The 16841-nt window shown below is 42.6% G+C and overlaps 1 protein-coding gene across 3 annotated transcripts in view; it reads right to left on the bottom strand.

Moving 5' to 3' along the window:
* PPP3CC (protein phosphatase 3 catalytic subunit gamma) overlaps positions 1–16841 on the bottom strand; it is a 170721-nt gene that overhangs the window by 93530 nt on the left and 60350 nt on the right. For all 3 annotated transcript variants that reach the window (XM_077469843.1, XM_077469845.1, XM_077469846.1), the window contains exons 2-3: positions 15828–16025; positions 2000–2124 (exon numbers count right to left, since the gene is read on the bottom strand). In XM_077469843.1, coding sequence (XP_077325969.1) covers positions 2000–2124; positions 15828–16025 — 323 coding nt within the window. The remainder of the gene's footprint in view (positions 1–1999; positions 2125–15827; positions 16026–16841) is intronic.

The following is a 16841-nucleotide window of genomic DNA, read 5'->3' as shown; positions in this document are numbered from 1 at the left end:
AATAGATTTACCAGCCCTGATGTCTGCTTTTTCTGCTATGCTCTCCACAGGCTTAGCCCAGACAGCAACCCAAATTACCTCATTCATACAAGCTGATCTACAACAGTTGGGAGCAAGGATTGAGGTAATTGAAAAAAAGTCAGACCAGGCAATTGGCAGAATTAAACAGAACACCACCAGAATTCAGGATCAATTGGAATCAGCACTATATAAAATTGACGACCTCGAGAATAGATCCAGAAGGTCTAACTTTAGAATCCGAGGTCTCCCAGAAACAGTCACAGACGTCCCCGCAGCAGTCAGGTCCCTACTTAAAAATCTGTTACCTGATATTTCGGAACACAGGATGGAACTAGACAGAGCTCACAGGGCCCTACAACTGCTCCGCAAAGATGGTCTGCCCAGAGATATCATTGTGAAGCCCCATTTTTATGCGGTAAAGGAGGGAGTCATGAAAGCTTCCAGGGCAGCAGAACAAATCCTATTGCAGGGCCAACCAATTCAGATTTTTGCTGACCTGTCACCTTACACAATCCAGAAACGGCGGGCCCTAAAACCTCTGCTCCAGGCTCTTATACAAAGAAATATCAGGTACAATTTCCTCTACGCCTAACCTTCTCTTTTCAGAATAAATCCTATGGCTTCTCTACGTTTGATGAAGGAGAACATCTGCTGACTCGCCTGGGTATCATCACACAGGAGTTCACACAACCTGCGGACACCAGAAGCACCTTGCCTACGAAACGCCCCTCACCATTCAGTCCAACGCTCCCAATCTGGCAAAAACAGTCCAAAGATTCCCAGTCTCCAAGTTGAAAACTCTCCTCCTGCTACAATTTATTTTGTATAATGACACCACTGATTGAATCCTAGTACTCACTTTCGTGACTCCCCAGGCCTGCAATGCATATCCCACTGCGGGTAATCTAACCTCACTTGATAGCTCTGTCCCCCTTAATACTTTCTGTAGAGGAGTTGGACATGTTGATTTTTTTTTATTGATTTTTTTTCTCTCCCCCCCCCCCCACCCCTTTTTTTTATATATATTTTTTTATTATTATCTATTTATTTTCCCCTTTAGGAATATATATGACATGTTTATTATTTCCACTTTCTCTATACGCTTTTGAAAATTCATTGGTACATTCCTTTCTCAATTTTGAAGACCAGACTCACAGGAAACTTGAACCCATACAGTAACAGATATTTAAAAATTCATCCCCGCCCACCCCTTTTATTTTATTTTTTTCTCTCTTCTCAGAGTTCCTCAGGAAAACACTGAGGGACTTATGCAGCTATTCCCTGCTTGGACCTCAGGGAGGTGGGAGCTTACAAGATGGGGGTTTCCATGTTCCAGAGACCCCCCTTTGTAACCACGGCTTGCTTGGGGAAAGAATATCTCCCTTTTTTTTTTTTTTATAAAATAAAGGTAAAGACATAAATTCAAAATACTAACAATAACTTACAAAGCCATCCACAACTCAGCCCCCAGCTACATTACTAACCTAGTCTCAAAATACCAACCTAACCATCCTCCTCGTTCCTCCCAAGACCTCCTGCTCTCTAGCTCCCTCATTACCACCTCCCATACTCAACTCCAGGACTTCTCCCGAACCTCTCTCATCCTCTGGAATTCTCTAACCCAATCTGTCAGACTATCTCCAAATCTAACTACTTTTAGGCGATCTCTAAAAACTTCTCTTCAGAAAAGTCAACTGTTTTTATTTTCATCAGCTCATCCCCCACAGTTATTACCCTTTTGTATCACTTGACCTTTCCTCCTAGATTGTAAGCTTTAATTCCTCCCGTATTGAATTGTATTGTAACTGTACTGTTAGCTCTAACGTTGTAAAGCGATGCGCAAACGGTTGGCGCTATATAAATCCTTTAAAAATAAAAATAATAATAATGCGGCTCCTGGGACTAACATGAACAGGTCTTCCTTAGACAATGGATAAATTAGGTCTGGGGCAAACTTGACAATCTACGATGCACTGACCTCTATACTGAAGTATCCTCGGTCCACGTAATCTCCCAAGAAGAGGTAGCGTGTGGTGTGAGGAGAACCACCAACCTCAAATAACTTCATAAGGTCAAAAAACTGTCCGTGGATATCTCCACACACTGCAAGAAAAAAAAAAAAACATGCAAGGTTTTAGGTATACAAAATGAAAAGAACTTGCTATACATTAGAATAGCTATAGACACACCCAACAGAATTAGCTTTTCATTTGTTTAATTCAGTATCAGAAGCTTCTTGTTAGTCATTTAGGGAAAAAAGAAAGGGGCTTTCACCATATCAAAAAATCTATGTAGTGGCCACATACCTGGAATATGTAGATCAAAAGAATTATTCCCCCTTATTTAGGGTTTTAAAGGCCACAAACACTGACATGGGTAGAAAATGATTTTATTACATAAAAAAAGATGGTTCAGGTCACAACAAATAAACATTAAAAGATGTCTAGCATCTAATACTGTATGCATGTGATCGACATAACAAAAAGACAAACCCTAACAATACATATAAAATGACACTATTATTCTCCAGTGGATGGTAATCCCTGGTACCCGACGCATTTCCAGTTTAACACCTTCATCAGAGGTAGAGAGTAGAAGTACGTACGGTCAAAAATAGTTTAAATCAAAGAGAGCGACTCCATGCAGAAAGCAAATGAGGCAACTGTCAGGATGGGGGTGCAGATAAACGCCAGCCTAGGATCAATATGAATTTAGAACCGTAGGATCCCAAATCTGTTTAACAACTTAAGCCCCGGACCAATTTTCAATTTTGCGATTTGGCACTGCGTCGCTTTAACTGACAATTGCGCAGTTGTGTGTCGTGGCTCCCAAACAAAATTGGTGTCCTTTTTTACCACAAATAGAGCTTTACTTTGGTGGTATTTGATCACCTCTGCGGTTTTTATTTTTTGCGCTATAAACAAAAATAGAGCGACAATTTTGAAAAAAATTCAATATTTTTTACTTTTTGGTACAATAAATATCCCCAAAAAATATATAAAAAAGTTTTTTTCCTCCTCAGTTTAAGCCGATACGTATTCTACATATTTGTGGTGTAAAAAAAAAAAAAAAATCCCAATTGGTGATTATTGATTGGTTTGCGCAAAAGTTATAGTTTATAAAATAGGGGATAGTTTTATAGCATTTTATTAATATTTTTTTTACTAGCAATGGCGGCGAGCAGCGATTTTTTATTGTGACTGCGACATTGACACATTTTTGGGACCATTGTCATTTATACAGCAATCAGTGCTATTTAAATGCACCGATTCCTGTGTAAGGCTGCTTTCACACTGGGGCGGTATTCAGGCGTTACAGCGCTAAAAATAGCGCCTGTGTAGCGCCTGAAAAAAACCGGCCCCTTTAACTCCAGTGTGAAAGCCGGAGGGCTTTCACACTGGGGCGGTGCGCTGGCAGGACAGTGAAAAAAGTCCTGCTAGCCGCATCTTTGGAGCGGTGAAGGAGCGGTGTATTCACAGCTCCTATACCGCTCCTACCCATTGAAATCAATGGGACAGCGCGGCAATACCGCCGGCAAAGCGCCGCTGCAGCGGCGCTTTGCGGCGCTTTGCGGGTGGGTTTAACCCTTTTTCGGCCGCTAGCGGGGGTTAAAACCACCCCGCTAGCGCCCGCAGACCGCCGCTAAAATGATGGTAAAGCGCCGCTAAAAATAGCGGCGCTTTACCGCCGACGCCCGCACCGCCCCAATGTGAAAGCAGCCTAAATGACACTGGCAGTGAAGGAGTTTACCACTAGGGGACTGGGGAGGGGTTAAGTGTGTTTGTTTGTTTTTTTAACTGTAGGGGGCGTGGCTTGGCGTCTGACGCCACTGATAGTCTTTCCCTATAACAGGGAACAGACCATCAGTGACAGGCACAGACCTCTCCTCGTTCTTCAGCTCTGTGACCCGATTGCGGGACACCAGCTGCGAACGGCTCCGCTGGTCCCGCAGCCATGGAGCTCAGGACCCATGGCTGGGCACTTAAAGAGCCACGTACAGGTACGTGATTGTGCCCAGCCGTGCCATTCTGCCGACGTATATGTGCAGGAGGCAGTCCTTAAACGGTTAATAACAGGTGGGCAGCAGCCACTGGGTTCCAGTGGTGTGATGCAGACGGTATATGTTCTGTCGAAGACAAGGACAGGAGCTAGCCGGGGCTTTAAATAAAGCTCCAAGATCAATGGATAGCGCCCAATAAACCATGTCTTCATGCATACACCATTATGACCAAGATGGTGTGAATCTAAGTGGCGTCTCCCCTCTCTCTGCAATGCCATTCACACCATCTTAGACATATAAAAAAGATGCATGCATACGCCATGTAATAAAATCTTTTTCTACACAGGTCAGTGTTTGTGGCCTTAAAAGTCCTAAATAATGGGGAATAATTATTTTGATCTTGTTAGTTATTTATGCCTTGGTTTATTTTTATTGCTTTTTTCAGTCGCAGCACCAGTTACGTATACAAAATCTCAATGCAGCCTAGTCTAAAATGTAAAAAGTTTTTTTTCCATCAATGGGAAACTCGAGTCTGGGACAGTGCACACAGTCAACTTGGTGACATTAACTTCACAATAAAAGCCCCCCTCCCTTCATATTAGATGTTCCCCCATCATACCAGAGCCCCCTTTCACATCAAAGGTCTCCCTCACATCAGTCTCATACATGACAGCCCCCATCACATCAGAGTCCCCTATATACAGAAACCTCATATACATGTGTCCCCATCACAGAGCCCTCCAGTCACACCTCAACCAGTCCCATATTTACATCAGAGCCCTTCCTTTTGGCTCCAGCAGTGCAGCAGAGGGAGATGGTCTCTGGAGGCGGGAGACTTCTGTCTTCTCCTGAACGCTGGATCAGTAATGCGTTGCCATGGTGCAGGCAAAATTTCCACAATCACCATACCAGTAAATGATGCAGTGCGTTCTGGCCTTAAAGTGTCATTGGTTGTTAAAGTGTTGGTGGCCCACCCTCACCATGATAACTCATGACATACATTGGGGAAATGATTTGATCCCTGAAACTTTTGTAAGTTTTGCCCACTTACAAAGAAATGAAGGGTATATAATTTTTTTTTATCATAGGTGTATTATAACCACTTGTGGACTGTCCGCCGTCATTATATAGCGGCTGTTTGAAGTGGAATATCATTGTTATGGCAGCAGATAGCTGCCATAACCCTGGTATCCTCTTCTATGGTGGACTATCCTCTTTCAGATAAAAGTGGCCTGCGCAGTAGATTTGCCGCAAAATCACTTTTATCGGGGCGGGAGAGGGCCCCCGTCTGTGCCACTTACCGGAACAACCTGAAGTGGCGGAGGCGATCGTGTCCTTTCCCCTCTGAGGCTGGATGCCGAGTGAGGGAATGATGGCTCCCTGCTCGGCTCCATACCATTAGATGATGGAAGCAACAACCCTAAGCAAAGCATGACTTAGTACTTGGTGGTGAAGCACAGAGGTAAGATGTTTCTTGTATTGGTGACCAGGTTTGTACACATCAGGAGGGATTTTGGTCCACTCTTCTTTATAGCTCTTCTCTAAATCCTTAAGGTTTCTTGGCAACTCGAAGTTTCAGCTTCTTCCATAAATTCTCTATAGGATTAAGGTCTGGAGACAGGCTAGGCAACTCCGTGTGCTTCTTCTTGAGTCCTTTGCTGCCTTGGCGGTATGTTTTGGATCATTGTCATGCTGGAAGACCAATCCACGACCCATCTTCAGTGTTCTGGCTGAGGGAAGAAGGTTCTCATCCAAGATTTTACAATACATGGCCCCATCCATTGGCCCCTCAATGCGGCAAAGTCAGTCTGTACTTTCAGCAGAAAAACAGCCCCAAAGCATATTGTTTCCACCTCTGTGCTTGACTGTAGAGGTGGTGTTCTTAGGGTCATAGTCAGCATTTTTCTTTCTGCAAACACGGTGAATCGAGTTCATGCCAAAGAGACCAATTTTGGTCTCAACTTACCACAACACATTCTCCCAATCCTTCTCTGAATCGTTTAGATGTTCATTGGCAAACTTCAGCTTGTACATGTGCCTTTTTGAGGAGGGGGACCTTGCAGGTGCTGCAGGATTTCAATCCATGGCAGTGTATTGGGTTACCAATGATTTGTTTGGTGACTGCCTTGAGATCATTCACAAGCTCCTCTGATGTAGTTCCAGGCGGATCCCTCACTTTTCTCATGATCATCCTTACCCCATGAGGCAAAATGTTGCATGGAGCTCCAGACCGAGGGCAATTTATGGTTATTTTGTATTTCTTCCATTTGTGAATAATCGCTCCAACAGTTGTCCGTTTTTCACCAAGCTACTTGCTTATGGTCTTGTAGCCCCTTTCCAGCCTTGTGCAGAACTACATTCTTGTCCCTGACATCCTTGGACAGCTAGAAAATAGTTTTGGACATCTGAGCGAACTTTACCGGTACCAGAAAGAAACACTATATAATTTAACAAAAAAGGTTGTTTATTAAATATTACAAAATTTGATAAAAGTGTACAGCGCTCATTCATATAACCCCAGGTATAAAAATATGTATTCCCTATACTGCCAAGTCAAACAAGGTCAACGTTTTGCTGTCGCTTCTTCAGGACCTATTTCCATTGACTGCAATTAAAGGGATTCTGCATGGGAAAACACGAACAGTATCAAAAACGTAATCAAAAGGATGACAGATGCAGACAAATCACATATGATAAGATAAACCCCATAGATGGTATCTAGACAAAATATATGGGGTACCATTTACATAGTAAATATAGCCCTCTCCTAAGCGGCATGCCATGTGCTACCCAGGCGCAACCAGATCAGCGAGACATTTTACTAGATTAGAACCGCCAGGAAATACCTCTAATGTCACAATCTGAGGAGGACTAAAAAATGTTATGAAAGTCCCCATATAAAGATACGGGGTTAGATATAGTAATAACTACAGCATCTTAGCAAGGTACTCACTCAAGGTGACTATTCCTTCTTCACAGTATCTAGGGCCACCCTTCTCTTGATTGCGGTCAGGTAATATCGATATGTGGATTACACAAAAAATATTAGCTATACAATGTCATATTATGACATGACAGCATCAATCCAAGATTCATAAAGATGGTTCCAATACCTATATACAAATAGTTCAGAATGAGTAATAAAATGGACTGTGTAAAAGCCTCCAAATAACCAGCAAGGGATAAAACCAAACCTGCATAAACCAAAGGGTGTGGTTGTCATCATTAGTTAATATGCAGCTTATGGCAGATGGAACTAAAAGCAAGCCACATTATAATTGAACTTACCAGTTAACTGGCATACATTAGTTCCCAATGATCAATTTTAGCAGGTACTAGATTAGATCCGTTCTAATCGTGGCTGCAACAGTAGATCTAGGGAGCAGAGTAACAAATTACTTTGCAACCTAAACAGCAATTTAAATGAAAGGGACAGAGAAAGTCCCGGTGTGTAGACTAACCTGTTCAACAGAGGTCCTATTTTCTCACCTTTTTTCTTTAATAAAAAATAGGATTTTTATAACAGCTTACCTGTAAAATCCTTTTCTTGGAGTACATCATGGGACACAGAGCCACAGTAATAACTGTATGGGTTATATGGCACCTTCAGGTGGTGGACACTGGCACACCCTAAACAGGAAGTTCAATTTCCTATATAACCCCTCCCCTTACCGGGAGTACCTCAGTTTTGTAGCAAAGCAATACATGTGTAACCAGAAAGAGGGGAGGGACCTTTGTGTCCCGTGATGTACTCCAAGAAAAGGATTTTACAGGTAAGCCGTTATAAAAATCCTATTTTCTTTATCGTACATCACGGGACACATAGCCACAGTAATAACTGTATGGGATGTCCCAGAGCAATGCCACCTGAGGGGAGGGGGGGACACAAAAGTAGGGTGCAATCAGACCTGAGAACCTAGACTGCTGCCTGCAGCACACTGCACCCAAAGGAGATATCCTCATTCCTTCTTACATCCACCTGATAGAATCTGGTGAATGTATGGACTGAAGACCAGGTAGCGCCCTTGCAGATTTGAGCCATGGAGGCTTGGTGATGCACTGCCCACGAAGCACTAACAGCCCTGGTGGAGTGTGCTTTGACCTGAATAGGTGGAACCTTCTTCAAGTCATAAAGCTTGAATAATTATCTGCCAAATCCATTTGGCAATAGTGGATTTTGATGCTGCCTGTCCTTTCCTAGGACCTTCAGGCAACACGAACAAAATCATCTGTTTTTTCGAATCTGAGCAGTCACCTTCAAATAGATCTTGACTGCTCTCACTACATCCAAAGAGTGTAGTGACTCTTCTTCCTTAGAACAGGGTTCTGGAAAAAATGAAGGTAAAACAATATCCTGGTTTAGGTGAAATAAGCCGCGTTACCTCTGTATAAAGCTTCGGATCAAAGAATGTGAAGCAAGAAGATGCTCAAACAATACTGATAAGGCCAAGACCTGGCCCTTGATAGTACCCAAGGCCAGTTTAATTTCTAGCCCCATTTTCAGAAAGGCAAGAATTCTACCCATGACATATTTCCTAGGATGCCAACCCCTGGATTCACGCCAAGAAAACATATGCCTTACAGACTCTATAATAAATGACTCTGGAAGCTGGCTTCCTTGCATTAATCAAGGTAGGTATCATCGAGCCTGAAAGCCCACGATTCCTTAGAATGTGGGTTTCAATAGCCAAACCGTTAAATTTTGCGTTTGTAAAGTAGGATGGAACACGGTTCCCTGCGATAGCAGGTCTGGACGTGGTGGTAGGGTCCATGGGGCCCCTACCACCATCTTTACCATTTCTGCATACCAAGATCTTCTGGGCCACGCTGAGGCAACAAGAAGTACCGACTTTCTTTCTCGCTTGATCATGCAAAGAAGTCGAGGTAGCAGCAGAATAGGAGGGAATCCATAAATCAGTGAGAACGGATTCCACGTGGGTCACCTGTTCGGCATGCGAGTGGATCCCTTGTGCTTGACAAAGTTGTCGACTTTATTGTTGAACCTGGAGGCAAACAGATCTACATCCTGGATCCCCCATATTTGGCATATAGCCGGGAAGATGTTGGGGTAAAGGGACCATTCCCCCAGGAACAACTGCTGGCAAACCTAAAGCGGAGGTTCACACAAAAATTGAACCTCCGCTTTTCGTAACCATCACCCCCTCCGGTGTCACAATTGACACCTTTCAGGGGGGGGAGGGGGGTGCAGATACCTGTCTAAGACAGGTATTTGCACCCACTTCTGGGCAGACTCCCATGGGAGTCTATGCCTCTTCCTGTCCCGCCGCACTGTCTGCTGGGACACACACGAGTCCCAGAGACAACGCAGACCATTCTCATTGCGCTGCACGACTCACGCATGCACAGTAGGGAACCAGGAAGCGAAGCTGCCATGCTTCACTTCCCGATTCCCTCATCGAGAATGGCGCCGGAAGCAGCCGAGAGCTGAGCGACTGTTCGGCTTCTGACATCGCTGGACTCCAGGAAGGGCAAGTGTCCATTAATTATTCAATTTTGTTTTAGGTGGACTCCCTCTTTAAGTAGTCTGCCTGCCAGTTCTCTACCCCTGGAATGAAGATTGCCGAAATGCACGGCACATGTTTTTCTGCCCAGGTTAGGACATGGTTTACCTCTTAATGGGCTGCCTGACTTCTGGTGCCCCCTTGGTGATTGATATAAGCCACTGCTGTGGCATTGTGGGACTGAATCCTGACAGGAGAATTCTGCAACCTGAATGTCCAGGCCCGTAGGGCTAGATGCGCCGCCCGAATTTCTAGAATGTTGATGGGCAATGTCCTTTCGGTTCTGGACCATTTCCCTTGGACAGACACTTCTTTCTGGACTGGTCTCCAACCTGAAAGGCTGGCATCTGCTGTCACCACCTTCCAGGTAACTGGTAAGAAGGAGTTCCCCTTCTGAAGGTTCTCGGATATCCTCCACCAACTGAGGCTCTGTCACACCTTTGGCGACAAACGCATTGGAAAATCTAGTGCCTAGTGCCGTACGCGTCTCGTCATAGACATCTTCAGCGGCGGAGAACGCCGCCGAAGATGACTATGATGAAATGCATACGGCACCGTGATCCACACTACATCACTTCCAGGAACCAGAGCAAGTGGGTGGAACGCAGTTGAAGCGAATGCTGTGAATCCACAGCTCAAGTTCCTCTTGCTACCCATCAGATAGGGTTGGCTTATGTGCAATAACACCTATGCTGTATGGAGTTTGTTTTTATATCTGTTGTTTATATTTGATTTTTTTTAAAACAACTTTTAATAAAAACTGAATATTCTTTGGATACTACACTATGGGAGCCATTTTTTCTCTTCCATGGGGAGCATCGCTGTATATATCTGCCATTGCCCGGAAATCCAAGGGACGCCTCAGACTGCAGATACTGGAACCTGGGAATACTTATCTAGATTGTGGATCTTCATGCGTATTACCCCTGCAGGGGTTATAGGAGCTGGTGAGTGGGGACCTATGAGGGGGAGCACAAAAGTCACCTGCAATAATCTGTTAAAGCACAAACAAATATTCACATTGGAACGGCTGTATACATGCGTTTTTTTTGCAACTGGTGTGATTTTTTGTTTTTGATGCATTTTTTTTTTTAAACAACTTTTTTGCTACACCCAATTGAAAGCGGGAGTCCGCTTTTTTTTTTTTTTTTTTTTTTTTAAAGCCAGCAGCTACAAATACTGCAGCTGCTGACTTTTAAAATAATGACACTTACCCGCCCAGCGTGCCCGCGATGTCGGCACCCAAAGCCGATCGTCTATCGGGTGCTGCCGCTGCCATCTTGGGTATGGGAATCAGGAAGTGGAGCCTTGCGGCTTCATTTCCCGGTTCCCTACTGCGCATGCGCGAGTCGCGCTGCGCAATAAGGATGGTCCCCTCTGTCTCTGGGATCCGTGTGTTTCCCAGCAGACAGCGGGGGACTTTCGGAAAGGGGCGTCGATTCTGCGGAAAGGGGCGTACTTTCTGCAGATATCTATGCCGGAAGTGGGTGCAGATACCTGTACTGTACAGGTATCTGCACCCCCCTCCCCCTGAAAGGTGCCAATTGTGGCGCCGGAAGGGGGGGGGGGGGTTACAATGAGCGGAAGCTCCACTTTAGGGTGGACCTCCGCTTTAATCGTTTTGGAGCACTTATATGTTTTATATCACCTGTTGGTGTCTGGACTATTTACAATATTACGGTTACACATATAGAGTTTTTACTTATGATTAATTTTGGACTTATGTTTTAATATTTTGGATTAATACAGGGTTGGATTCACTATTATCACTGGTTAAATATTATTTATTAATTTTTAAAAAATGTATTGGTGCAACAGACCACCATTGTGGACTCATCCTCTTGGGTTACCAGTTAAAGTTTTGTCCTCATACAGGTGGACCTTTACATTTACTTACCTCTTATGCAGGGTGTAGGTGGATAATCACACCACACTGATCCAACTATTTGTGGAGTTCCCATAGCCATATAAAAAGTGACCTGATAGATCACCTTTTGGGACACAGGTAGCGCCATTAACCCCATCTCTGTCAAATCTCTTTTTTCAAGAGCTTTCTTATGGGAGCTTTTTAGGGGAGGCTGCAACCTTTACATTCATTCTAAGCGCTGTACCCTCTTATCTATTATTGTGCCTGTACTCTCGGATGGTGTTTCTTTCCAAGTGTCTATTGGAGGCCAGCACACATAAGCGCACCTCTAATTATCTGACTGACTAGTTTCTATGTGCCTGCGTGGCAGACGGCAATACTTTCAATTGGTGGCTTGCCGCGCCTGTATATTTCGGATGGTTTCTTTTTCCCAAGTATCAATTAAGGGCCAGTGCACATAAGCGCACCTTTAATATTCTGTGACTATTTAGTTCTCTATCGAGCATGTGCAGCAAACGGCAATACTATTTTCTTACTCTATGGGGAATTCCTCACCATTACACTTGCATATGCCCTGCATGTTCAGATGTATTGGTACAGCCCTCACAGCAGATTATAGTCAGCTAATCTGGGCTGGGAGGTGCTGCTAATTGGTGGTTATATTTAAAGATCAGCTGTAAGGGCTCTCTAAGGCAGCATGTTCGTCCAGAACCTCTGTTGAACAGGTTAGGCCACACACCGGGACTGTCTCTGTCCCTTTCATTTAAATTTCTGTTTAGGTTGAGAAGTAATTTATGTTACTCTGCTCCCTAGATCTACTGTTGCAGCCACGATTAGAACGGATCTGATCTAGTACCCGCTAAAATTGATCATTGGAAACTAATGTATACAAGTTAACTGGTAAGTTCAGTTATGTGGCTTGCTTTTAGCGCCATCTGCCATAAGCTGAATATTAACTAATGGTGACTACCACACCCTTTGGTTTATGCAGGTTTGGTTTTATCTCTTGCTGGTTATTTGAATCTTTCACACAGTCCATTTTATTACTCATGCTGAACCATTTTATATAGCTATTGGAACCAACTTTATTTATGAATCTTGAATTGATACTGTCATGTCATAATATGACTTTGTATAGTGAATATTTTTGTGTAATCCACATATCTATATTACCTGGTAGGAATCAAGAGGAGGGTGGCCCTAGATACTGTGGAGAAGGAATAGTCACTTTTATGTAGTGTTGTTGTGAATCTGCTGGTCCTGTGAGTACATTGTTAAGATGCAGTTATTAATATATCTTACCCTGTATCTTTATATGGGGATTTATATATATATATATATATATATATATATATATATATATATATATATATATATATATATATATATATATATATATATATATATATATATATATATATATTATATACACAATATCTTCCTTTCATTACATTTTTGTCCTGCTCAGATTGGGACATCAGGAGGTATTTCCTGGTCAGTTCTGATCTAGCTGCGCCTGGGTAGCACATGGCATGCCACTTATGAGAGGGCTCTATTTACTATGCAAGTGGTACCCCATTTGATACCAACTATGGGGTTTATCTTGTATGTGATTTGTCTGCATCTGTCATCCTTTTGATTAAGTTTCTGATACTGTTATCAATGGAAATGTGTCCTGAAGAAGCGACAGCGAAAAGTTGACCTTGTTTGACTTGGCAGTTTAGGGAATATATTTTTTATACCTGGGGTTATATGAATGAGAGCACCTTATTCTCTTGTTTGTATTTATGTACACTTTTATCAAATTTTGTAATATTTAATAAACAACCTTTTTTTGTTAAATTTATATAGTGTTTCTTTCCGTTATCGGTAAAGTCCTCTCAAATGTCCAAAATTATTTTCTAGCTGTCCAAGGATGTCAGGGAATGTAGTTATGTACAAGGCTGGAATGGGACTACAAGACCATAAGCAAGAAGCTTGGTGAGAAACGGGCAACTGTTGGAGTGATTATTCACAAAAGGAAGAAATAGAAAATAACCATAAAATCGCCCTTGGTCTGGAGCTTCATGCAATATTTTGCCTCATGGGGTAAGGATGATAATGAGAAAAGTGAGGGATCTTACTGGTACCGGTAAAGTCCGCTCAAAATGTTCAAAACAATTTTCTAACAGTTTACATTGGATGTGGTACCCCCTTAGCTAGCCATCTCTTCAAAATATATCCTTGGACATCTTTTTAGTCTTACCTATAATGGTGAGGTTTAATGAAAGAAATTCTGTGGACAAGGGTCTTTCATACACATAACGAATGGTCGTTGGGAGCGCCTTCTTAAAATTGATAGGACTAATCTGTGTACCACATACTGTAGCCGGTCTGTGGGAGCCAGAATTATTGTTTGGTAGGGGATCAAAAAATGTATTTTAATATTGGGAAAATCCAGATACTCTAATATACTGGAAGGGGCAGCTACCTTACCATATGGTTTACCAGCTATTCTCCACTCTAACCCAAATAAGCTACCAACACACCTTAAATTGAATGTGCTTATAAGGGACACAGTCATAGCATGGAGAGAGACACGGAGACCACTGGGGCTACCCTCCAGTATCTCATGACACCTGCCAATTCAAGCTAACCCGGTTTCCTCCGTCAATTATGCAAAAAGCTTTTGACCAGTGGAAGACTAAAGGACTTACTAGAATTAAGGAAATCTATCTCAACAGTCCGGGTAAAGTTAAACGCATTTCAGACACTATCTAGGGACTTTTCCTTACCAGCAACCCATATCTTACTATCACCAGCTGCTCAGTTATGTAAAGACCTGCTATGGACTCGGTACAGACCCTCTCCAAAAGTCCTTTCTTGACACGGTACTGAACAACGAGGACTATTCTATTTCCAGCCTATATACCAAACTTATTACCTACCAGTCTGCCAAATATCTCAAACCGTTTCAGAAGTGGTCTGGCATATTTGAAGACGTAGACCTTCCCGGGAAAATACTGTAAGGATACAAACGAGTTTGCCAGCTTATTGTTTCTGAAACATGGAGAGAAACACAATTTAAGATTATGCTCTATGCACACTATCCTTTTCGCAGTAATAAAACGGACCCTGATCAGGAGCACTGCCATTGGTGCTCTGCGCAGCGTCCCACACTGCTGCATCGTCTCTGTGAACGTCCAGCCATTATCACATACTGGGACTCCATACTAAACTTCATATATGAGATTGTTAAAGTACGGATCCCAAGAGATCACCTAATATGTTTATTTGGGCACATGCCACCTGTACCTACACAGTTGGATAAAAGTACACTACAAATTCCTCATTGGGCACATATCTGCCGTCTGGTGGCACGTAGGACAATCATGGCACAATGGATTAAGGAAACACCGTCAAATCTGCAGGCAGTGAAAAAAGCCCTCGAGTCATTCTTTTACCTTGAAAGATTGGATACTATTTCATTGAACTTCCGTTCTACCTCCCGATTCTTCGCGAGATGGCGCAGATTCATGGAACATATGTTTTCCCAAGAGGAGATAACAAAAATAAATAAATGCAACCATTCCGATACACGGACTGGTACCTTAAATGAGACCTTACAAACTCTTTGGGTACCCTTAGACTATCCAATCCACTGGACTCATAACAGTCCCTCTCACTCTGTACTACAAAAAGAAACAGACTCTCTGACATCCACAACTAGCCCACCCTGACACTAGAAAATTCTGTCTGGCATTGTTACCCTTTTTAGGCTATTGTATAGATTTGTTGACTAATCTTTTGAACGTTGCTTCCACTCCTGAAGGCACTAAATGTACTAACACTTGATAAACCCAATATATAGTTATGTAAAAGTTGTCAAATTGACCTTATACGTGTATGTATAATGTTGGAAATCCCAATAAAAAAATAAAAAACAAAAACAAAACAAAACACAACTCATTTTACTCACTGAACTGCAACTCAATTTATAACATTTATATTGTGTTTTTTCTGGATTTTTTGGTTGATATTCTATCTCTAGCATTTAAAATACACCTATGATAAATATTATGGACCCTTCATGTCTTTGTAAGTGGGAAAACTTAAAAAATCTGCAGGGGATCAAATAATTATTTTCTCCACTGTATTGCTTACAAGTTCTATTATTGTTGTATACATGCCAATAGAGATTTTACAACAAGAAAACAGTTTCTATTATTGCAAAGTTATTAGTCAACTAAGAAGACAATGACGGAATGGTCATAGGATGTATCAATGGTCATGAGGTGTGTAACATCTACGTATTCAAGTAGCATAAAAAAAAAATTGTATCAAGTCAATACGTTGATGTGTTGACTGATTCTGTGCTGTGATGATACTAAGTCTACCAGTCTAAGTAAAAAGGTGAATATAGATGCTGCCAACTTGCCTGTGATGGGGGCCTCCACCTCAAGCATGGTTTTTTCTTGTCGCAAAACAGCTGCTCCTTCTCGGATTATACGCAAAGCCACCTCTTCCTCCAGTCTCCCCTCCTTGACCAGGTGATTCTTCAGCGTTTCCAACTGAGGACGACCTTCCACGAATACTTCATTCATAGTCAGCCGCCGCGTGGGCGGAAAAGGGACGGCTGCAATGAAAAGAAAAGTAATCACTGTCTAAAATAACGATGAGTACAAAATATATGAAGGGACAATGTGAAAGGAAAAATGCAAACACTAAGGCAAAGAGCAAACTCCATCATGAATGACTACTGAGGAAAAGAAAAACAACCAAGGCACCTGTGTCCTCTCCTTTAGTCTAGCTATAGGAATGAGCTAGCAACAATGAAGTGGCAACAATTGAATGTATTCTTTGCCCCTACCACTTACTCTTGTACTTTGGCAGCCATGGCCAATGTTTGGGTCAAAATAACAAAAAGGAAGTCTAACTAGCATAGCCAAACAGAAAAAAACACCTACACAAGTCTTCCACATGCGCCAGCACTACCCGACAATGATCTACTGTATAAATCCAAGTTAGACCAAATCAAGTAGCAGTCATAAACCATTTAGCAGAATCGTAGGAAAGTGGGAAAACAGTTAGGTCTAATACAGGGTTAGAAAAATCACAGGCGCCAGGTCGTCATGGAGACAAGAAATTGCGTCCTGGCACCTGGGCTGTCGTCCGAACGTTTCCTTAGCCCCTACTATGTATCCCAGGCTCCACTTGCCCATCTGCAGCAACAGGGCCGGCATAGCAGGTGCCGCCGAGAAGAAGGGAGGGAGGAGAGTGAACTCATGTCTGCTCTCCTCTCCTTGTTGCTGGCCCGGAAGTGACATGTTGTCACTTCTGGGTTCTCAGTGACTTTTCAAACCAGCATTACATTACATTACAGTACAGTAGAGCTGGGCTATTTTTTTATTTATTTTTTTAAAAACCTCGATTCACGATTCAAATTTATTTT

Source organism: Lithobates pipiens, unplaced genomic scaffold (genome assembly GCF_037356315.1).
Source record: "Lithobates pipiens isolate NorthernLeopardFrog02 unplaced genomic scaffold, aLitPip1_a1.2 Scaffold_8, whole genome shotgun sequence".
Lineage (NCBI taxonomy): Eukaryota > Metazoa > Chordata > Amphibia > Anura > Ranidae > Lithobates > Lithobates pipiens.
Note: the sequence above shows the minus strand (reverse complement) of the source record. Positions and strands in the feature narration are given on the sequence as shown.